This window comes from Rhinoderma darwinii, chromosome 2, assembly GCF_050947455.1.
Source record: "Rhinoderma darwinii isolate aRhiDar2 chromosome 2, aRhiDar2.hap1, whole genome shotgun sequence".
Classification (NCBI taxonomy): Eukaryota; Metazoa; Chordata; class Amphibia; order Anura; family Rhinodermatidae; genus Rhinoderma; species Rhinoderma darwinii.
Window position 1 is genome coordinate 385017551 of NC_134688.1, and position 24513 is coordinate 385042063.

General features: G+C 40.1%; 1 protein-coding gene across 1 annotated transcript in view; it reads left to right on the forward strand.

Annotated features, from left to right (window-relative positions):
* Positions 1 to 21323, forward strand: part of GPR143 (G protein-coupled receptor 143) — a 56696-nt gene extending 35373 nt beyond the window's left edge. The window contains exons 6-9 of the mRNA XM_075850768.1: positions 4688 to 4796; positions 7721 to 7838; positions 16578 to 16830; positions 21082 to 21323. Coding sequence (XP_075706883.1) covers positions 4688 to 4796; positions 7721 to 7838; positions 16578 to 16830; positions 21082 to 21197 — 596 coding nt within the window. The 3' untranslated portion in view covers positions 21198 to 21323. The remainder of the gene's footprint in view (positions 1 to 4687; positions 4797 to 7720; positions 7839 to 16577; positions 16831 to 21081) is intronic.
* The last annotated feature ends 3190 nt before the right edge of the window (positions 21324 to 24513 follow it).

A 24513-nucleotide genomic window follows, 5' to 3' on the forward strand; every position in this document is an offset into this window, starting at 1 on the left:
CGAGGACTGCACCAATGGTATTAGATGTTCACCGGCAGATCCCAAAGGAAAGAGGGGCATGGGTAAACCTCCTGGTCCGCCAGCTGGTGCAGGTCACTGAAACGATGCCACTGGAAATGAGATAAAGAATCAGCAATCTCATTACATACACCAGGTACATGACGTGCCTTGACAACCATATTAAAAGACAAACATAAGAAAACAAGATGACGTAACAGAGCCAGAACTGGTGGAGAACTCAAAGTAAGTTTGTTAATAGCTATTACAGTGCTCTCATTGTCAAACCAAAACAATATCCTCTTATTGCGCATGTCACCTCCCCATAACTCTAAGGCAACAACGATCGGGAATAACTCCAGCAGTGTCAAATTCTTGGTGAGACCTGTTGCAATCCAATCCTGGGGCCACTGGTGGGCCGACCATTTATTGCCAAAAATTGCGCCATAACCCAAAGACCCCGCTGCATCTGTGAACAGTTCAAAATCTGCATTGCAACTCTCACATTCAGGAAAACATGAGAGCCCGTCGTATTCTGACAGGAATTTTAACAACATACGCAGGGCTGCCGGTAGCCGAACCAAGTGATGAGGTTGTTTAACTCCCGCCGTAGCCAGTGATAGACGACGCAAAAAAACTCTGCCCATGGGGAATATACTACAAGCAAAAGCTAATTGACCCAAAAGGGAATGTAAATCCCTCAATGTCACTTTCTTTACCCTAATACACAAACCTATGCAGTCCTGCAGCCGGGATAATTTTTCCTGTGGTAAACTAAGAATCATTCTTTCAGTATCAATCATGATACCTAGGAATGACAAGCAAGTAAAGGGACATTCCGTTTTTTCTTCCGCTAACAGGACCCCGAATAAGGACATGAAATAATGAAAACATTCTAACGTAGAACGACAAACTGGCGAATCAACTGGACCGACGAATAAAAAATCATCGAGATTATGCAATACCGCAGAATTACCAGATTCCGATCTCACCACCCATTTGAGAAATGTGCTAAAAATCTTGAAGTAGCGGCATGATATGGAACACCCCATCGGCAAACAAAGATCGACATAATATAGCCCATCCAATTGACAACCAACCAGATGAAAATAGTCAGGATGTACAGGGAGGAGACGGAAAGCGGATTCAATATCGGACTTGGCCAAAACGGCACCCTGGCCCGAATTTTAAATTCGCAGCAAAAACAACAGCCGCTTATGTGCGGAATATAAAAACCTTTTACGGCTTCCTCTGTCCCGTGATACCTGTCCAGCCATGGGCGCATCTTTTTGACACTCACTGGTGTCCTCCAGCTTACCTCAAGACACGAGTCTGGCAGGCATCTTACCTTTCTTGAAACAGCGCAAGGCCGTATGCGAGCCACCGCAGAAGGAACATTCATGCTTAAATTTACATGAGGCAAAGAACCTGCAGTGACCCTCGTTAAAGAGCCAGCACGCTTCGGGACGTCTCCCTGCCGCTGCGGACTGTACTGAATGTCCTGCAGCAGCGGATGACTTAAAGGAGTTAGACGGCTTTTGAGTCAACATTAGTTGAATCCAAACATCCGTAGCTTTCGAAGACCAGCCGACCTCCGGCCTCAGTGCCAGACATCGTCTGAATTCTTCATAGTATCTCCACCAAGCCGTACCACCATGTCATTTATAAGCCGAGTATGTAAACAACTCAAAACGTTTTTCTGGGTGCTTTTTACTAAACACACTCGCTAAAATAGCAAAAGCTTGCACCAAATTCCCAAATGTTTTAGCCACTTTAGGCTGGGTTCACACGACCTATTTTCAGACGTAAACGAGGCGTATTATGCCTCGTTTTACGTCTTAAAATAGGGCTACAATACGTCAGCAAACATCTGCCCACGTCACGACGTCTGCGACGTATTATGCAGACGACCTGTAATTTACGCGTCGTCGTTTGACAGCTGTCAAACGACGACGCGTAAATTTACCGCCTCGGCAAAGAAGTGCAGGACACTTCTTTGCTACGTAATTTGAGCCGTTCTTCATTGAAGTCAATGAAGAGCAGCTCAAGATTTACGAGTGTCACAGGCGCCTCGCATAATGCGAGGAGGAGCTTTTACGTCTGAAACGAGGCAGCTGTTTTCTCCTGAAAACAGTCTGTCTTTTCAGACGTAAAAGCCTCTCATCGTGTGCACATACCCTTAGGCTTTTTATCCTCCGTTTTCTCAAACCGTCTCTCCTTATCCACTGTTAATTGTTCCGGGGATAATTATGACCATATATCAACAAATTCACATTTTTCAACTTTTTCCCTCGTTTCCGAGGATAAATTAGTCCCCAAGGGGGCGACGCCACAAAAATAAGAATCTCGAAATAGTAAACCCGGATTAGCTGGGGCCGACTCAGGCTGTGCAATGGGCGCCCCTGGAGAATGCACTGAGGGGCTAGGACCCTCCATTTTAGCCAACATACATTTTAAAGTATCCAAAATTTCACCCCCGCCATTCAAGGCGGACTTACTCCAAGCTGGAACGCAGTCATATGCGTGGAGGGTAGTGCATCAGGAGTCGGCACGGTAGGCAGCGGAGGAACTACGGTAACCGCAGCAGCAGGCGCAGATAGATGTCTCTCCTGCCCTCGGTCGTGGGACCGCCTGCTCCGCCCATGTCTCCAGCTCCTATACGAACACCTCGTAAAACGACTGTCCCTACTGCTCACAGATGATGACGAGGAATGGTAACCAGACCAGCCCTTGCGGGAACTGCGGGAACGTCTCCCACTGTGCATGCTCCTTGAACGGCGTCTATAACCGCTCCGGCATTCCCCGCTAGGAGAACGCCCAGGCGAGCGACTGCACCTCCTACGCCTCTTGTCCAAGCAGCGACTTGACCCAGCCACAGACGGGGAAAGGCTATGCCCACCGTGGGGCCCATCTCTCTGCCATGAAATACGGGCCCTGTGACACTGTCCAGCAATGGGGACCTGTGCGCCACATGTAGGCGTGCCTGGCACGCAATCAAAAAGCTCATCTGAGCTGTTAAAGGCCTGAGAGCCAAGCTCCTCTTGGGGAGCTACATCACTAGCATTCCTCCCCTGTTGACCTTACTGCCCAGCAGAACCGACACTAGGGGGCAGTGCTGCTGTGTTCACTGTGGGAGGATGTGGTGTTGGGGGAGTAGGTGCTGGTATGGCCGCCCCACGACCAAACCACCGAGCCAAACAACCTGGTGGCTTGGTGACTAGCTGCAGCAGCCTCCAGAGCCACCCCACTATCTGCAATGTGCAGACTAGCAGCAGGGGGAATCGCCCTAGCGATCCCCTGCTGGCCTGCACGCCGCTCTGTTGCTAATGCAGAGTGGTCACGTGTCACGGCACCCCCAGCCGCCGCAGCTGTATTAGGCAGTGCCCGGGGGTTAGATGGAGCTCTGCCTCCAGAGGCAGAGCCGTAGAGGGACTCAGGCGGGAGGGGGACGGCAGCGCCGCACAGGCCGCGCCTGCCTACCTGTTGGACGCCCAGCCACATTAGACGGCTGATCAGGGAGAGAAACGAGTAGAGAGGAGAGCCATCCAGCTCCCTCCCTCCAATCTTCTCTTTCAAGAGTGCCATCAACGCAGCATCTGCCATGCTTTCAACTCTACCAGGTTAGAAGGACAGTCTCTAAGGGTTTCCTTCCAAGATCCGGAGGGGAGTCAAAGAGGAAGTGACTCCCCTGTGTAACAACATTTATATGGGTGGGAGGGCCCACCCAGGATCCTGTTAACAAACCCATCCTCCCTAGGGAACAGACTGCTGGGTAAATCCCTTAAGGGGACATACCCTATAGTCACCAGCTCCCAAGCTTAAACAGCATGGGGGCTGTGATAACATTCCTCATACAACCATTAATAACCTCATTGATGGCATGCCAAGACGTGAAAGCGTGTGTATTTCTGCGCGTAGCGCTCATACTTGATACTGAATAAATCAAGATGTTTGGAATATTTTGTTTCCATTTTTTTTATCATTTGCATATCATTACATGTCTATCGATCCTGTGATCTCCACCACTCCAAAATGTTTCCTTCTGGGTGTTGCACTTTTAATGATGAAGAGTGTACTGGTGCAGATGGCTAGCAGTTACTAAGCCTCTAAGGCCAGGTTCACACGTCAGGTGAATAAAACACTGTGAAGCCAGCCTAGAAATCCACACCATGTTTTACATGCAGAGTTTGTTGAAGATTTTGGTTGTGGATTTAGCCATTGCTAAAAATCTGCAGCATGTCTAAAATCCGCTGCAGATTTTTTACACTGTAAGTGAATGGGGTTTGCTAAAATCTAATTTAATTACATTGTACTCCTACTTTGCTATGAAATTTCGGTGTGGATTGCGCAACCAAAATTTCTCAACAAATATGCGATGTGTGAACACAGCATTAGGCTAGATTTATTCATATGTTGCATTTACCAGTATTTTAGCTTTCTTTCCCCTCTGAGATCTGTCCTAAATGTGCTGATTAAATGCTGCTAAAATGCAACGTGGTTTAAGTGTTTCATAACTAGGATTGTCAATAAGAGGAGCATGACCTTTTTTTAGCCCGGCCAGGAATTTTTATTCTCACAAGATGCCAACTTGTTTTTGCTGTCCTGATCAAACGTCTAGATTTTAGAAAGAGGCTGAATAATGAGTAACCTACAAGTCTTTTTTTTTTACTTATTCTTTATGTTTTACTAGTCGCCACCCTATTAAAAGGAAGACAAGGAATATATACAGAAAATGAAAGACGCCTAGAAACTGAAATTCAGATACGCTTTTTCAAGATTATGTTGGTGTTTATGATATGGTAATTATTTGTTATTTTCTATGAGAATGAAGGAAAAGAAAACTAAGAAGATTTATGAAAAGTGTTAAAAGATGCATCAATATATATGCAAGTTGTGCCAATTTATTAAAATGGCGCATTTGGCATAATGAATTTGCATAACTCATGCATTAGAAACACTGTAGCCTCTGTATGGTGCCTTCATGGGGCATTGTCAGGGGCGGCATTAATGATGTGTGACCTGCAGTCGCACAGGGCACAAAACCTGTCTCTACTGAAGGGGGTGCCACTGGTTCTAATGGCCTAGGCACCCAGAGCTTATATCCCTATTTCCACGCTTGGTGCCTGAGCCTATAGTAATAAAGCTGCATGGGATGCAGCAACATTCACTTGTCTATTTGCTGGACAGTATTATTTGGGTGCTTTATGGCAATGTTATTTGGTCACTGAATAATTGTATTATTTGGGCACTATATGGCACAATATAAAGCAGGGCATCAATAGAATATAATGCATAGGGCCATATTCTCCCCTAGAATCATATATCTCTTGAAGTATATCTCTGCAATATGGCAGGCAATATAGCCAGAAACTTTTTCTCGATTTTCACGAAATACATGAAGAAAAACTTTGTGTGCTTCTGTGTAAAATTAAAGGCACATAGAGGCACAGTATTGGCCCCTAGCAGGCTATGGGCACCTTATTATGTGTTCCCATGCAAAACAAATCCATAATACAGCCATATGCATGAGACATTGCTCATTCAGCCAACTGGCATATGACATTATATCCAAAAAGACAGGACGCAAAAGTCAAAATTCATTCCCTTAAATTTTCCCACTTCATCTCCCTTGACCTTCCTCAAAACCACCAGTAAAAGGGCTCTCCTCTCCCCTCTTCCACTACTCTATAGCAGGTATCCCACTTTTTATAGAAATTAGCATTACAAGGTGTTTTGAACATTTACTCCATCTTGGTTTTGTTTCCATTGGTGACTCTGTAATTGTTCTATGTACATTAGTGTGATTAGACGCCAAATAACCCACACAATATGCTCGTATTACCAATAGGTTCATAAAAATGTAGGTTACAGTAGTAGTCTTCTAAAAGTAGTCTAAGGGTCCCAATACACATTCCACAAAATTTGGCTAAACTTGCCATCGGTGGCCAATATTCTAATGCGTATGGGCTCCCTCTCGACTTTCCCTTAAAGTGAATGTGATGCCAGCAAAACATGTTTTTTTTTTTTTATTAAACAGTTAGTGTATAGGTGATTAAACATTGTTCAAATTTTTTTTTTTTTTTTCACGAGTCAGGAAATATTATAAATTAGATTCTAATTTATAATATTTCCCATTGCTGGTCACTAGATGGAGCTATTCCCAAAATTGCAGCATTGCATGTGGTAAAGCAACCACATTGCTTTTTGCTGCAAAATTGGGAAAAAAGCACTCGCTCTAGTGAGCTCTGAGAATCCCCCCCTCCTTTATCCTGGCTAGTGCCGGGATAAACGAGGGGTTTGAACGGTCTAACCTCCTACACTGTGTGTCGCCATTTTTTGAGCTAACACACAGTGTAGTAGGTTTACATACAGTAGTAAACACACACAAACACGAACATACATAGAAATCTCTTACCTGCTCCTGCCACCGCGGCTCCCTCCGGCCCGTCCGCTCCGTCTGCTGCCGCTGGTCCAAGTGCACAAGTCCGGAAGCCGCGACCGGAAGTAGTAATCTTACTGCCCGACCGCGACTTCCGGTCCACAGGAAAATGGCGCCGGACGGCGCGCATTTCAAATTGGACTGTGTGGGAGCGGCGCATGCGCAGTTCCCACACAGACGGCGTACACAGAAGTGGATGGGACGGGACCCGTTCGCAGTCCCTATGGGACTGTGGCTGCCGTATTCCATGTCTGTATGTGTCGTTAATCGACACATACAGAAATGGAAAAAAAAATGGCAGCCCCCATAGGGAAGAAAAAGTGTAAAAATAAGAAAAAGTAACACACAAACACACAAATTAATCCAAACGTTTTTAATAAAGCACTAACATCTTTAACATATTAAAAAAAAAATTGTGATGACACTGTTCCTTTAATGTCAGTTTTCGGGGGAAAAAAGGATCTAGTATGTAGAATCTCAACATGCCTGAACCTTTGTTCCCACGTGAGGTAAGTCGCTGCCAGAGGGGTCTTGCAGAGGCTTATTTTCTTCTCCCCATTAAAATAAGCATGCAGACTTAGTCGAACCATGAGAAATAGATGTCAAACGAATGAACATTCAGTCAATATTAATTTTATGTGTATGGCCAGCTTTAGAGTTATAATCAACCGGATGAAATATGTGATGGTAAATTATGTAATTAACCTAACCTTACAGAACACCTCCAGCAAGAAGACATGGGGGAAATCATCAATAGTTTCTATATATTGATAATAATGGTACATCAATTTATTGTCTGCGAAAATATATTTTGTGCATATTGTTAGACATGTTTGCCTGTATGGTTGTGTGGCATGAGTGGATTGCATGTATTTAGTATATTTGGTTTATAGTTCCTCTTAGCTACAATCCTATTTCTACACACTTCTCAGAACTGTCAAAATAGGCGCAATAAATTTGGCACACGGCATGTACTGGCGCATTTCGCTTAAATCTCTGCTACAAGTCCCGGCTGAGACTCTGAACACATTTATGAACGGAGGCTTACATGGCTGATATTGTAAACTTAAGTGATGTAATTTTTTGCCAGTAAATTGAAAACAGACATAATACACTTAAGAACCCAGAACAAAACATGAAGTTAAAAAGAATTTCCATATCCTAACATTCTGAGAATTATAGAGTTTTTCTTTAAAAAATGATGTATCTTTGTAGTCAGGCGAGAGTAATGTGTCTGTTCCACCGCAGCTGACACTAATATCTTTTTTTTAATCTTTTTATCAGTTGGTTGTCCAATATTATCAATGAAAGCCTTTTGTTCTATCTGGAAATGCAGCCAGACATAAATGGAGATCAGCTGAAAAATGTCAGGAATGCAGCACTTATCACATGGTTCATCATGGTAAGCCAGGCATGAATTCAATCAACTTCCATTCTATGACTAATGAAATATCTGCTTATGTCTCCTGAAAATGTAACTTCTATATTTAGTAATTGTTCAAGAAAGTAAGAGATGTAAAAATAGGTCAATGCAGTGGCTGAATGTATTTTACAAGAACCTAAATATTTGGGAAGTTTTGTCTTAGAACCTCTTTGCTGTATTTTGCTTTATGCTTTAACCTCCTTTAAACCCTTGAGAACTGGCCAATATTGGGCCTTCTGGACGGATCCATTTTCATTGCCGCATTCTAAGAATCCTGGGGCAGATTTACTAAGACCTGCGTTTCGTAAGCCAGTCTTAGCTTTCTGCTCTAATGGAGTAAGATGCGACAGATTTAGTAAGAGGCGCACGCCTCTTAGTACAGATGTCACATAGTTTTGTTGCGCATACACCTCACCGCTCCACTTCTCCGATGGGGGTAGTCTGATGGGGTGGCAAGATACGAGATCCAACATGGTCCTATGCTTTGCTACACTATAGTGAAATCTATGCCAGCTAGGAGCTAGCGTAGATTTCCGCTATAGCATAAATCTTAATGATTTTGTCAGGCTGTCCCCTTTTTGCAAGTCATGCACCTTTTTAAAAAAGTAGTGAAGGTGGTGTAAAAGGCCCAAAAGTCTAAATTTTCCATGAAAATTGTGACTTTTAGGCCTTTTCTATCCCAGAAAAGGTTGATAAATTCTACCCATACGTTTTTTAATTATTTTGTTGAAGTTTATTTTTTTTTAACCAGTGCTAGTGCACTGTAATTTCATTCATATTTACAATATTCCAAAATATTTTAAATACATTACAATAGCATAAAAATATTCTCAAATACTTCCCCTAAACCCACACCCAAAGAGAGGGAGAGAGAGAGAAAAAAAATAAAATTAAAAAAAAGGGAGGAAAAAGGGAAACCAAAACCATAATAATAAACATTAAAAAAAAACTACTATTTCCTAGCTCAGAGTCTAAATCCATCAGAATCTGGTTAGCTATTAATCTACACTCTGGTAGATATAAGATTGAAAATTTCTTTCCAGAGATGTACAGCAATCCCACCACATATGTCTTTTACATTGCTTTTTCTCCAGCACACACCCAAATATTTTGGATATATATATTTTTTGCCACCTTAGTTATGTCTTTTTTGTAGCTTATATATGATTAATACAATAAGAATACTTATTTCCTTGTTTTATTTCTTGACGCCAAACTCTCAGTGGATAGCTATTGCTGAACTCGTTTTCCCAGCTCAGCATATAGGTGAGCTTCTCTTGTGCTCTGGTGTCGATAATATCTGTATAAATAGCTGAAATACCTCCTTTAATTTTCTGATCCGTGTAAAGGTATCCGCTATACCCATGAAGTGTGCAACTTGTTGTATTTGTTTTCGCAATTAGCCCAAACCCCTTTAAAAGGGAGCTAAGTCTCCGATAAATAAAAGGTCTGTGAGTTAGGTATATTGTATGCTTTCTTCAGCTCCACAAATGTCTGAAATCTACCTCCCTCATGTATTTCCGCCAAGGACTGTATTCCGTATTGTTCCCAGAGCTGGAAGTTAAAATCTGGCAAAGCTTCCTTTAATTGGCTCATTTGAATGTCAAACAATTCGATCTTTAGGCCAATCTCCATTAAAGCATATTTATTCCACATTTTTAGAGCTATCTTAGTTGTTTCTAAACTGGCCTTAACATTTTTAGTTTTATCCAGACAGTAGTTTATTAACATCCCTTTAGGTGACACTTTTTTCAAATTCATCCATTCAATCTTAACCCACGGTTCATCAGTGGATTAAAGCCAATAGTATTTTAAAGGTCCTAGTAATGCCGCCATTTGATAAGCCCCTATATCTGGGACCCCCATATCTCCTCTATTCATATGGCTAAACATAACACTGTTCGATATTCTCGCTCGCTTATATCCCCAAATGAATTTAAGAAGCTGTGAACTTATTTCCGTAGTTAAAGATTTAGGAAATAATAGAGGAATACTTCTAAATGCATATAATATTAGGGGAAGTATGTTCATCTTAATTATATTAATTCTTGCTATCCATGAAAAATGAACTCCCTAATATTTAGTTAATTCCTCTAGAATTGTATCTTTTAACTTAGTTATGTTTTGTTTTATAGTAGCTTTTAATGAATGTGAAATAAAAATTCCCAAATAAATAAATCCCTTATCTGACCATATATAATTGTATTTATTTTTCAAGCAATTCTTAAAGGTCACCTGGGCAATTTATTCCTAGAACTTGGCATTTGTTCTCATTTAATTTATAGTAGGAAACCTGTGCAAATTGGTCTATAGATTCCTTTAGTGATGTAAAAGAGCCTTTAGGATCTGATTAAGTTATGATGATGTTGTCCCACTTTAAACTCCGATGTTCCACTTTTAATTCCATGGATCTCCAAATTTTTGTCTTATTGCTTGAGCAAGATGCTCAAGTATAAGGTTAAAAATCAGCGGGGAAAGAGGCATACCTGTCTAGTTTCGTTCGAAATCTTAAATTCTTTGGACATATAACCTGAGTTAGATACTATCACATTAGGTTGAGTATATAGAGACCATATTTTCTTTGAGAAATATTGGCTTTACTGGCTTCTTCTTAAAGTTGCTTGTAGGACTCCTCAGTGCATTCTATCTAAAGAGACTAGTGCGCTGGGGGTTCGCAAGCGTCCAGCGACCTCTGTCAAATTGATTACTCGCCTAGTTGCATCACATGTTTGTCTACTAGGCATAAAGCCGACTTGATCCCTTGCTACTAGTGTGTGTATTACTAACCTTAGTCTTTCAGTCATAATTGATGCAAATATTTTAATGTCTCCATTCAAGAGAGATATCGGTCTATAGCTTCCTGGTAACATAGGATCTTTGCTTGTTTTATGTCTAGTCACAATCTTGGCCGCTATCATTTCCCTTGGAGGGGGTCATTCTATGCCAAATGAGTTAAAGAGAGCAACAAGAGATGGGGCAAGCTGGTCTGCACATTCTTTATAATATTCATTAATAAGCCCTTCTGGTCCAGGAGCTTTACACGTAGCTAAGGATGTGATCGCTTTCCAGACTTCTTCGAATGTAAACTCTTTATTCACTTTTACAAGTTGCTCTGCATTTATTTTAGGTAAGTTTATCTTGTTTAGCTAAAACCCAATTAAATCTTCCGAAGGATGTTCCAATTGGGTATCATCTTTTTTGTTATAATAATCCACAAATATTGTAAAGGATCTGCCAGACACAACTTCTGTGTCGACGCCCATAGGTAATCAGTCTGCACCTGCTTCTATGTCTGTGAGACTGACTTCATCTTCCACCACCCAGGATGGCAGGCTTAGGAGTGGGAGAGCCTATCACAGCCTGGCCAGACGGAGCTAGCTCCCGCCCTCTGTCTATTTATACCTGCCTTTCCTGTTCCTCCTTTGCTTGTGATTCTTCTCTGTTGGTTTCCTGGCCCTGCTGCAGCTTCTTGAACTACTGATCCTCTGCTTGTGATTGACCTTGGCTTTACTGACCATTCTTCTGCTCTGCGTTTTTGTACCTTGCTCATCTCCTGGTTTGACTCGGCTCGTTCACCTCGCTTGTTGCTCACCGTGTTCCCGTGGGCAACTTCCCCATTTCCCTGTCTTCTTTGTACCCTTGTCTGTTTGTCTGTCGTGCACCTATTGAGTGTAGGGACCGTTGCCCAGTTGTACCCCGTCGCCTAGGGCGGGTCGTTGCAAGTAGGCAGGGACTGAGTGGCGGGTAGATTAGGGCTCACTTGTCTGTTTCCCTACCCTGAAATTACATATATATTCATTATAGCCTGTGGATTATATATTATATAGCATTTCCCATCTAATATCTTAGTTATTGCTCTAGAGACTTTTTGGTTTTTAACCCGAAGACTTAACAGGCGATTTGCTTTATCTCCCATTGCATAATGGTGAGCATTAACATATCTTAGATTGCTGCAGTACTCCAAAATTTGTGATTTTTTTAAATATTTCCACGAGTTTCTTCTATTTGACATAACATGTTATCTAGTGGTTCTTCTTTGGGCCTTTTTACCAGAACTGCTAGCTCGTTTCTTTTGTTGACTTATTGGTATGATGGCTTGTTTTTTGTGGAACTAGTCATATTATTAAATAACTTGTTTTTAAATTTTTGGGGCTGGTATAGAGAAAAAACAAAACAATTCTGCAATTTTTTATACTGTGCGGTATAAATAACATTTTAAATTTATTATATGTGGCAATACCAAATATGTATTTTTTCTGCGTTTTACTAGTTTTGCACAATGAGCCTGTTGTATACAGGCAGATTTTGGTCAGTATTTTGCATCAGCATTTAGAAGCATATAATAAACTTTATTTCATTCTTTTTTTTGTGGGGGAGGCACTTGAATGACTGTGATCGCTTCTATAATACATTGCAATACTAATGTATTGCAATGTATCATGCCTGTCAGGCAACCTACTAGGCAGGCTTTTGTTAGGTCGCTGGTTGCCATGGGAACTCATCGGCATTTAAGGCATCTATTGACCATAGCATCTAAGGAGTTAAACAGCTGGAGTTGGAGTTATTCCGATCTTGGCCGCTACTTGAGGATGTCGGCTGTTTGTTACAGCCAGCACCTGCACCATCACCAAGATTTAACGGTACAGAGTTTCATGGTAATGAAATGTACTATTACGTACTATTTTTCGATCGAAAAGCATTTAATTACATCTATCTATAGTTATGGCTTTATATCATGCTTTTAAGAAATGGCTTCAAGGGGGACCAGTTGTTTTCATACAACTTTTTATGTTTTCCCTGTGTTTGTGCGGGTTTGCTCTGGGTATTCTGGTTTTCTCCCACACTCAAAAACTACACTGATCAGTTTAGGGGTTTTCCCATAAACATAATTTATCACCTATCCACAGGATAGGTAATAAATGTCTAAAAGTTCAGGGTCAGACCGCTGGGACCCCACTAATCCTGAGAATGAGCTTTCCCGATTTCCCTATGTGAATAGAGCGGTATTGCGCATGCTATAAGATTACTGGAGATAGCAGTGCCATAGAAAGTGAATGAAGCAGTGACCGAGCTTGCGCAGTACTGCTTCATTCACATAGGGGACTTGGGAACGCTCGTTCTCAGGATCAATGGTGGTCCCAACGGTTGGACCCGATCAGACATTTATCACCTATCTTATGTATAGGTGATAAATGATGCTTATGGGAAAAACCCCAGTTTTAGCTTAGTATGTATGGGTGTGTTTGAGATACGAATATTAGATTGTGGTAATCATTAGGGACATGTACTGGTTAGTATGTTGACATTCTCTTTACAGAGCTGCGGAATATGTTTGTGCTATATAAGCATATCTCTTTTATTACTGTATTGAAAAGCAGTTCCAGATGTCGAGACTATACCGTTTGGTGTATACACTGAACGTATGCCCCAAATGTTACATAGTTACATAGTTAGAAAAAAAAACAGATGTCCATTACGTTCAACCAAGGAATGGGAAAAAGGGCAGGGATGAAACAAATATTCTACACATTGACATAGGAGCTGATATTTTTTCATTTTAGGAAATGATCTAAACCTTTTTTTTAAGCCATCTACTGCTCCTGCGGTAGACTATTCCACGGATTTACAGTTCTCACAGTAAAGAAGGCTTGTCGTCTCTGAAGAATGACCTTTTTTTTTCTCCAGACGCAAGGAGTGCCCCCTTTTTTTTTTGAGGCGGTTTTACATGAAACAGATTTTCACTATATTTCTTGTATGGGCCATTCATATATTTATATAAGTTAATCATGTTCCCCCTTAGTCGTCTCTTTTCAAGGCTAAATAGGTTTAATTCTTTTAATCTTTCCTCATAACTTATATTCTCCATGCCTCTTATTAGTTTAGTTGCTCTTTTTTGTATTTTTTCCAACTCCAGGGCATCCTTTCTATGAACTGGAGCCCAGAACTGAACTGCATATTCTAGATAAGGCCACACTAATGCTTTGTAAAGTGGTAATATTATATCCCTGTCCCGCGAGTCCATGCCTCTTTTAATACATGACAATATCTTGCTGGCCTTAGAAGCAGCTGATTGACATTGCATGCTGTTATTTAATTTATGATCTACAAGTACACCCAGAACCTTCTCAACAAGTGACTCTCCCAGTGTAGCTCCCTCTAGGACATATGATGCTTGTAGATTGTTGGTACCCAGATGCATAACTTTACATTTATCTACATTAAACTTCATTTGCCAAGTGGATGCCTAAACACTTAGTGTGTCCAAATCAGCTTGTAATTTATGAACATCTTCCATAGACTGAACAATACTACGTAGCTTGGTGTCATCTGCAAAATTAGAACAGTAATATTAATCCCATCCTCTATATCATTAATAAATAAGTTGAATAATAGTGGTCCCAGCACTGAACCCCGCGGTACACCACTTATAACCGGTGACCATTCAGAGTAGGAATGATTGACCACAACACTCTGGATTGAAAATTGGCTCAAGGACAATATTCAAATACAAACTATACTTTCTAAACCTATAGTCCTTAATTTTCCCATTAGACGTCTATGAGGGACAGTGTCAAATGCCTTTGAAAAGTCCAAAAACACTATATCCACAGCGGCCCCTCTGTCTAGGCTTCTACTCACCTCTTCATAAAAACAAATCAGATTGGTTTGACAACTACTGTCCTTCGTAAAACCGTGCTGGCTGTCAATTATAATTAAAAAAAATTGCCACATACTCCTGTATATAGTCCTTCAATAGCCCCTCAAACATTTTTACCACAATGGATATTAAGCTTACTGGTCTATAATTACCCAGGTAAGAGCCCGTTTTAAAAATAGGCACCACATTTGCGTGCGCCAGTCCCTTGGAACTATACCGGTCACTAGAGTATCTCTGAACATTATGAAGAGGGGGACAGAAATAACTGAACTAAGTTCTTTAAGAACTCTTGGGTGTCTTCGGTCCTGGAGCCTTGTGCACAGTTATTTTATATTTAACTTAGTTGGACCATATCTACTTTCATCCAATTTAGTATATTAATTGATGTATTAACTGCACTGGCACCGGCTACATCAGCTGCTCTTCCTTCTGTTGTATATACAGCGCTAAGGAACCCATTTATTAACTCTGCCTTCACTTGATCCCCTGTAACCAACTCCCCATTACCACTATTTAGGGATCCTACATTTTCAGACTTTGGTTTTTGCATTTATATACGTGAATAATTTTTTGGGATTTGTTTTGCTATCCTTGGACACCTGCCCCTTTCATTTTGTATTTTTGCTGATTTTATTTCTTTTTTTACAGATTGTATTAAGCTCTTTAAAAATTACAAAGGCTACCGCTGTATTCTGAGATTCATATTTTTCAAATGCCCTTTTTTTTTGTCATATATTGCCCTTTTTATAGAAGGTATAAGCCATGTGGATTTTAATTTTAGTTGTTTATACTTGTTACCTATAGGAATAAATTTTGCACTATAATTATACAAAGTAGATTTTAAGATTTCCCATTTATCATTTATACCATTATTTGACTTTAGTTGTTCACAGTCTATAACCTGAATTGCAGCCCTCATCCTGGGGAAATTGGCTTCCATAAAATAAAGTGTTTTTGCCCTCCCAGCCTGTGTTTGTTTTTTATAGTATAGGTAAAATGTAACTATATTGTGATCACTGTTACCGAGGTTTTCACGAACATTGACATTCCCAACAAGCTCTGCATTATTAGAAATGACCAGATCCAACAGAGCGTCACCTCTTGTCGGGTCTTCCACAAACTGGCCCATAAACTTTTCCTGCAACAGGTTGAGTAAATTTCTCCCCTTGGCAGTTGTAGCCGAACCATGACACCAATTAATATTTGGGTAAATAAAATCTCCCATTATCACTACAGTACACCCCTGTGCAGCCCGCTCCATCTGTTTATATAGCTGACCTTCCATCTCATCAGATATATTGGGGGGTCTATAGATTACACCAAAAGTAATTTTTCAGTGTTTACCTTTCTTTGTAATTTCACCCACAAGGTTTCAACCTCCTCACAATCTTCTATGTTGTGGTGAGAACATAGCCAATATGTGTTTTATTTTTTTCAAAACAACAAATTGGGGAATTGTGTAAATTAATTCAGCCGACAGCTATTTCTCTTGACTCCTCCATACACATGCTGTCTTGACTCGACTGAGTGTGTGTGTATTCAACAGGGAGAAGTAAAAAAAAAAAAAAAGGAGCGGCATGTTGGAACTTAACATGCCCGACTCTGGTCTCCTCCAACATCTGCTGATGGAGAGTCGGGACACCACCATGCACATTAGATGGTCGGCTGGTCCCACTGAAATCGGCAGGTTTGGCCTACAAATACATATGTGTATGGCCAGCTTTATTATTTGTCATTTTGAAATAGCATCTTGGTAAATTGTGACTTTGTTATTGATAGAACATGCTAACAAAGATGACACCTGATCATATATTTTTCAGTTAATTGAAATGTAACAACCAAAATGGCAGAGCTTAATGTTGTCAATTTTGCAAAAGAAAAAAAAAGTAGATTTCTTTGTAAGCAAAATATTTACTAATATATATTTTTTACATTTTTTCAGTTTGAATGCGTCCCTCACATATTTAAGTGTGGCCAGTATTTTGTAACATACCTTCATGTACAGTATGATATGTCACAATACTGCATAATCTCTGATGAACTATTTTTATTCTATTTAGGGCATACTGAATCCAATGCAGGGATTCCTGTTTACTCTTGCATTTTATGGATGGACAGGCTGGAACATAAGCTTCAGGTTTCACCAAAAAGAAGTTCCATGGGAACATATGTCCAGTTCATCTGCTGTAGAGTCTGCACGCAATGGTTTGATTGGTTCCTTCTTGAACTATCCTGGTTTCATCCAGGACCCAAACAAGGCTGAAATGGAGAATAGCAACCAGACTGATGAAGCACTAAGCATGCTTTCTGAAGGTAATGGGAGTATAGCTCAAAGGATAACCAGAAATTCTCCAATATACCAAGGATGGTAGTTATCAGTCATCCACATTTATAGGATTATCCCAACTAGTGAGCAACATCGATAACATTATAGATCAAAAATACATTGAAAAAGGTGTATTTCTAACTTGTACATACAAGAAGGAAGTCATTTTTATTTGAACATTAAACTTCTAATGTCACACTTTCCTGGTAAATTTTGCATTCTTTTAAACACTGGCAAACTATATTATATAATGTTATCAGTATGTTTAAAAAACACTAAAAGTAATAAATGCACTAAAAAAGAAAGAAAATCCCATCAATTCATCTCTAAATAGCCTCGTCTAGTTTAAACCTATTCTGTCTGATATTGTAAATTTTACTGAGAGAAATATAAATAGAATTATTATAGAGAAGTGTCCCTGCTGATGAGCAATTTTCCACCTTGTAAGAAACATCAGAATAGACTTTGTCTCAAGCTGTAAGGCAACTGACTATAGATGGAGCAATCCCCCTCCCCAACACTCCTCTCTGTCTGCAATAGCGGGCAGGCATGGAAACCAAACCCCTTAGTGAAACTGTGGCCTCTACCGACTATGGCACGACTATAACATGTGGCAAAAACAGAAAATTTCTTCTGCCATTGAAGCAAACGGGTGGAGGCTGCAATACCAGTGAATCACCATTACATCTGTGTCAACGATTCACAGTGAGCAAGTAGAAATGAAGGGGAAGCAGCGCTCTGACAAGAGCAGCAGCCCCCTTTAAAACAGCTGATCTGCGGGGGTCCCAGGAGTCAGACCCTGACTCATCAGCTATTGATTGCCTATCCTGCGGATAGGCCATCAATTTTTAGGGTACGCTACTGTGCAGGCAGCACGGACAAACATATATCTTGGTTTCTGCTACCATCACTGAACTAACAATTAATCCTGGGTAATCCGTGAAAAAAAGCCAACTCTTCTGAAAATCTAGGATGTCTCATTTGATTCGGGAGTCTCCCAGTATGTCAAGTAAGAAGACATGAATGGCTAAATGTGTTGTGAGAACAAAATATACAAAATTGTCCTGCTAAAATACATATGGTGCAAGCTTCAGCTTTACAACTAAAATAAAGCCATTTCAAAATGACCCTGGAAGAGAATAGTATTGAAAATATGTTAAGTATCTATCTCCTGAGAACCAGAGTGCCTTATCTCTATGGCCTCGAACCACTGAGTCAAGTAGTAATTATCACGGTATTCTGTTTTCAATTCATTTTATACGACAACGATCCCTTCAAAAGGTAGACACTGCAAAAAACATGAACGCAAACCATTCATATCTGAAAATTAAGATATGACTGGAGTTATGCACAATGTTCCACTAGTCCGCAATACAAGTCCTACTCAAAAGAGTTTAGAAAGCTGAGATCTATGGTGTTCAGTAGGATCTCCACACACTGAAGGGCACAAATTAAATTCTTTATATCTTCAAGACTAACAAAGAAAGAGCAAGGTGGTCACCTGTAAATGTTTTCCATGACTAACAAAATAGTAACTATTGAGGGTCAAGAATATCACTGGTGACTCACTCTATGTCCCTCCATGACACAGGATAGGTAAACCATTCCTTCAGTACAAAGTTCCTGTATACAGCAACACAGATCTCTGCTTCATGAACCCAGAGAACATGCTTGGGAAGGAGGAGAGCATATGATTTAATTTTTTTTAGGTTTTTAGAGGTGTGCGCTAAAGCAAATCTGTCAGCTGAAAAGAGAAGGGCAGCATATGACAGGGACAAGTACGTCCTCCTAAGTGCCAAAACGTCACTAAAAAACATTGTTTGTTTGGCTAATAGGAGCAATCAAAGAATACAACTGACTCATAGTTATGAGTAGATTCATGAAGGAAGCACTACCGGTACCCCCCCTTCTCCGCACCTATCGGTGGTGATTGATCTGCATACATAGCAGGCAGTCAATTACAGTAAGTAGGACGGGAGGAGGTGGAACGCTCTCTTCATGAATACACTGGAGTCATAATCATGAGTCCAGTGTATTCTTTTATTGCTCCTATTAGCCAAGCGGCACAATATTTTTTGTTCATGTAATATGTTGCCCTTTCTTAGGGTAGCATATTCAGCTGAAACATCCACTTTAACTTAACAACATTTTCTGGCAATTTTCTGAAATTAAGGGAAGCTCCACTTTTGGCTAGCAGTGAGCTTACAGTCACCAAATGAAAAATATAAAAAATTTTAATATATATTTGTTACCCTCTTTTAAAGATCTCCTGTTGCTTCCTGTAAACTGTCAGCAAGCAGGAAACGTCAGTTGATGGATCCTATCATGAGCTTTGTCTTTAGTACGTGAATATCATCTGAAGCTTGTCTTATTAACTGATGAATGACTGAACGCCTTGATTAACATATGAATTCATAATACTTAGAATGGGTATTCAGCTGTCAATGGGCTGGACAGTAGAGTGTTGTAAACCCTATCTCCAGCCAACAGTAAAAAGCCTAAATCCTCATGTGCAGTAACTGTTTGGAATTTTTCTAAAAATATTACAAGTTTCTGCTCCATAAAGTGTGTGTTAAACTTCATCTCCGATGTGGTTGCTGTGTTGATTTCCTAGTCACCAGCACATTCCCTGGCCACTTTTCCCTCCAACCTGCAACCTCTGTCATGGATACCTTGATAAAGAAAAGACGGTGCTCTCTACAGAGTATGAATGCATCTCAAATCTAAGCTAAAAATAAAAATAGTAATGAAGACATATTACAAGATGTTAGATGTTCTGAGTGTGAAAACCGATGTTAAAGGGGTATTCCCATAGTAGACATTTATGTCGTATCCATATATGCCATAAATGTCTGATAGATGCAGGCTTCAGATGTGGGACCTGAGCCTATCTTGAGAACAGCTGACCGCTGACCCCGCTGTTGGTTTGCTGCTGGCCACCCCATCTAGGTGAAGACTTAGTAAAAAAGTGATCAGTGATACGGGAAACAGCGTAGCTCTCTGTGCTATGCTGTTTTTGTAACTCCCATAGAAATGAATGGGAGTTCTGGAAACAGCCGCACACCATCCCCCCCCCAAAGACTTGTCTCTATTAATCTGTGTAGAGGATTAATTCACGCATTTCAAAATATTGTTTTAAAGTTTATTGTTGTTAGAGTGTAAAATATATTTTCAAAAAAATGTAAAATTCACAATAAATGTTTTTGAAAACATCTCGATGCTTTTGGATTTTTTGTATATATCGAATGAGCATTCTACCCCAAAAATAAAAATGTTTGATGAAAACTTTATCCTGAAATCTGCTGTGCCTCTGCACTACTACCGCTGTATCTGCAAGCCGTTATTTTAGGGGGATAATTCCACTTTTTACCCTCCTAAACCCATATTTTGAACATGATCTCCATGTTATAATTTTATTATTTTTATCTGTCTTAATCTTAAAGTTATATTAACACCCCCTTGTATTTAAAGGGGCTGTCCACTTCAGGCAATCCTTTTATATATTTTTTTTATAAGGGTCCCCCAACAATAAATTGATTCCAGGTTGTCCCACTGAAGGGACCAACATCTGAGGGGAAAATTACATATTCAATTCCCATGCAGCGCCACCAAAGAGGGAATTAAAAATTACATTGTGACCATTGAAAGGGTTGTTCATGTGATGTACAGACATGCCAGACCCCCAGAGTGAGATACCCACTATAAAGGGGTGCTCTGATAATATATAAAAATCACAACTGATTACTAGATGTGCCCTGAATTCTTAATAAATCTTGCATGATCTTTGGTAAGAACCGATCATCCCTTCCCTTGACTGCATAGAGAAGGACCACTTTTTATTCATGTAATGGACAAGTCATTTTATATATTCATACACTATCCATTAACATGTTCTTAAAAATCAGGACATTTTGGATGTGTGGCAACGGTTGTATGAAAAATTAGCAATATTTATGCAAGAATTAAGTGTGGTTATATCTTTAAGAAAATGTAATTATATTTTTTTGTTTTAGAACAAATTATTTTATTCTGGGTTCAATTTAATAGATCTCAGATTAATAGGATATTCTGGATGTTGGATAGTGTATAAATATTCTGCAGGAAAGTTTCAAATAAAAATGTGAACCTTAATTTTGATTTGCACAATGTAAAACGTCTTAAGAAGAAAAAAACGTCATAAGAAGAAAAAAAAATCAAAAGATGGGTTTCCTGAATACCAGTCTCTTTTGTTTTGCTAGGTTCTGAAGCTAGCACTATTGAAATCCACATATCCAATGAAGTGCCAGATTTTCATGACATTGAGGCTGACGATGAATCAGTGGAAAACTGTGAAATCAAAAAGGTGGTAAAATAACTGTTAAACCCAACCAAAGGACCGAGTCATAGTACCATCAAATTACAGGACTCTTCCAAGAATGTGCATTGAAATTTTTACCACAATAAAAGTATATTGGAGTATTGATAAATCATGAAATTGGACAAACTACATGACAATAAAGCTTTTGGTTAAAAGTTATTTTGAGCTGTTAAGGGGAGTTCAGATGTGGCAGATTTGTTGCAGATTTTCAGTGTGGAATATGCCCCGAAAATTTGTAAAAATGTATAGTATAATGTGGATGAAGTTTTCAATGACAAAAAAAACAAATAATATAGCACAGAATTCAGGGTCTGCAGCAGATTTTCAAATATACCACATGCCCGTTCTGTGACAGAAATGCTGTGGATTATTTACAGCGGATTTCAACCTTTAGAGTGCGAAGAATGAAATCGGCTGCAAAATTTTGGACAAAATCCACATGTAGCAAATCCAAGTATTTGCTGTTGGATTTGGCCCGAAATCTACTAAAACACAATGTGAGGCCATATTCAAATGACAAGAGGTTTAACCGGTTAAGGACTAGGCTGTTTTACAGCTAAATGACCAGAGCAAATTTCACAATTTTGCTATGCGCTTCTTTAGATGACTATAACTCTGTAGGTGAATAAAGTTCATCTTTGAATTTTACACTCTTTTTAAAGGACAGATAGGGCTTTGTTTTAGTGGCATTTGTCAGTATATATCATTTTTATTTTTTTCTCTAAAGTGGGCAAAATTGGAAAAAAATGCAAGAATTTAGCAAATGCGTCAGTTTAGGCTAGTATTTTTCACACACGGTATAGTCCATGGACAAAATTCATCTCCTTTCACATTCTTCCACTTCTCCCGTGCATGGGGATACCAAATATGTGTGCCTTATTCGCTGTGCGGGCATGTGCCAGGGCTTGGCATAAAAGGAGGCTTTTTGGCCTTTTCGGTCCAGGAATTTTGCATTTGATTTTAGAGCCGCATACTGTTTTCTGGGGGGCCTAATGCTGCTGAAACATTAGAAACACCCCATAAATGACTTCATTCACACAAGTAGACCCCACAAGGTTTTCTTCAAGGGGTTTATCATATTTTTAGACAGTCCAGTTTTCTTCTGAAAGTTTCTTGAATAAGATGGAACAAAATAAAATCAGCACTTTTTTAGCAAATGCGTCAGTTTAGGCTAGTATTTTTCACACACGGTATAGACCACGGCCAAAATTCATCTCCTTTCACGTTCTTCCACTTCTCCCGTGCATGGGGATACCAAATATGTGTGCCTTATTCACTGTGCGGGCATGTGCCAGGGCTTGGCATAAAAGGAGGCTTTTTGGCCTTTTCGGTCCAGGAATTTTGCATTTGATTTTATAGCCGCATACTGTTTTCTGGGGGGCCTAATGCTGCTGAAACATTAGAAACACCCCATAAATGACTTCATTCACACAAGTAGACCCCACAAGGTTTCCTTCAAGGGGTTTATCATATTTTTAGCAAGTCCAGTTTTCTTCTGAAAGTTTCTTGAATAAGATGGAACAAAATAAAATCAGCACTTTTTTAGCAAATGCGTCAGTTTAGGCTAGTATTTTTCACACACGGTATAGACCACGGCCAAAATTCATCTCCTTTCACGTTCTTCTACTTCTCCCGTGCATGGGGATACCAAATATGTGTGCCTTATTCACTGTGCGGGCATGTGCCAGGGCTTGGCATAAAAGGAGGCTTTTTGGCCTTTTCGGTCCAGGAATTTTGCATTTGATTTTATAGCCGCATACTGTTTTCTGGGGGGCCTAATGCTGCTGAAACATTAGAAACACCCCATAAATGACTTCATTCACACAAGTAGACCCCACAAGGTTTCCTTCAAGGGGTTTATCATATTTTTAGCAAGTCCAGTTTTCTTCTGAAAGTTTCTTGAATAAGATGGAACAAAATAAAATCAGCACTTTTTTAGCAAATGCGTCAGTTTAGGCTAGTATTTTTCACACACGGTATAGACCACGGCCAAAATTCATCTCCTTTCACGTTCTTCTACTTCTCCCGTGCATGGGGATACCAAATATGTGTGCCTTATTCACTGTGCGGGCATGTGCCAGGGCTTGGCATAAAAGGAGGCTTTTTGGCCTTTTCGGTCCAGGAATTTTGCATTTGATTTTATAGCCGCATACTGTTTTCTGGGGGGCCTAATGCTGCTGAAACATTAGAAACACCCCATAAATGACTTCATTCACACAAGTAGACCCCACAAGGTTTCCTTCAAGGGGTTTATCATATTTTTAGACAGTCCAGTTTTCTTCTGAAAGTTTCTTGAATAAGATGGATCAAAATAAAATTAGCAATTTTTTAGCAAATGCGTCAGTTTATACCAGCATTTTTCACACACGGTATAGACCACGGTCAAAATTAATCTCCGTTCACATTCTGCCACTTCTCCCGTGCACGGGGATACCAAATATGTGGCCTTATTTATCACATAGAGATGTAGGAGGGCGGAGGATAGAAGAAGATTATTTCACATATCGCTTTTTTTCAAAGCTGGTTTTACAAAACTCAACAGAGTTGCTATAACACTTCCAAAATATCTGCTCTTGAAGCAGAAATCCCAAAATATTCATCTAGGGGTATAATGGGAATTTATTTTTTGGGGTTTTCTAAAATAAGAAATTGCAGGTTAATGCAAATGGAGCTCTCCAGCAGATGAACTTTAGAAAACATCAAACATGACATCCACCCCCCACCCACCCATTCCCTCCCATTCCCTCCCTCACCCTTGGAGTAAAATCATGGGAAAAATAAAAACGTAATGTAGGGCAAATATATTTTCAACAAATTAACTAAAATCTAATAATTCAGAACAGTGTGGTATTTTTTAAAACATGGCTCAATGCACAGGCCTGGTTGCGAGGGACATGAGGGACAGAAATATCGGGAATCTTTGCGGTGCCCGTCTTTTCTTTTCGGCACTTTTTCTGGGGGTTGCTTCTGGTTGCTGTTGGGGGAATCCGACTGATGAAGTGTCTTTCAGTCAGTCGCGTGACATCCTCAGACTGGGGGCATTCTCGGGTGTCCTGAACATCAAAAATGAGGCCTTCAATAATTTTTTCCTGGAAATCCAGGTATGTGTCTCTGCCTCTGTTTTTTTTGTAGAGCACAAATGAGTTGTGGATGGCCACCTGTAACAAATAAATGGCCACCTTTTTGTACCAGGTTTTAGTTTTGCGTTTTACTAAATAGGGCTGTAAAACCTGGTCGCTTAAATCCACCCCCCCCATGTACTTGTTATATTCGGACACGCTCACTGGTTTGTGCTTGTCCGATGTTGCCCCTC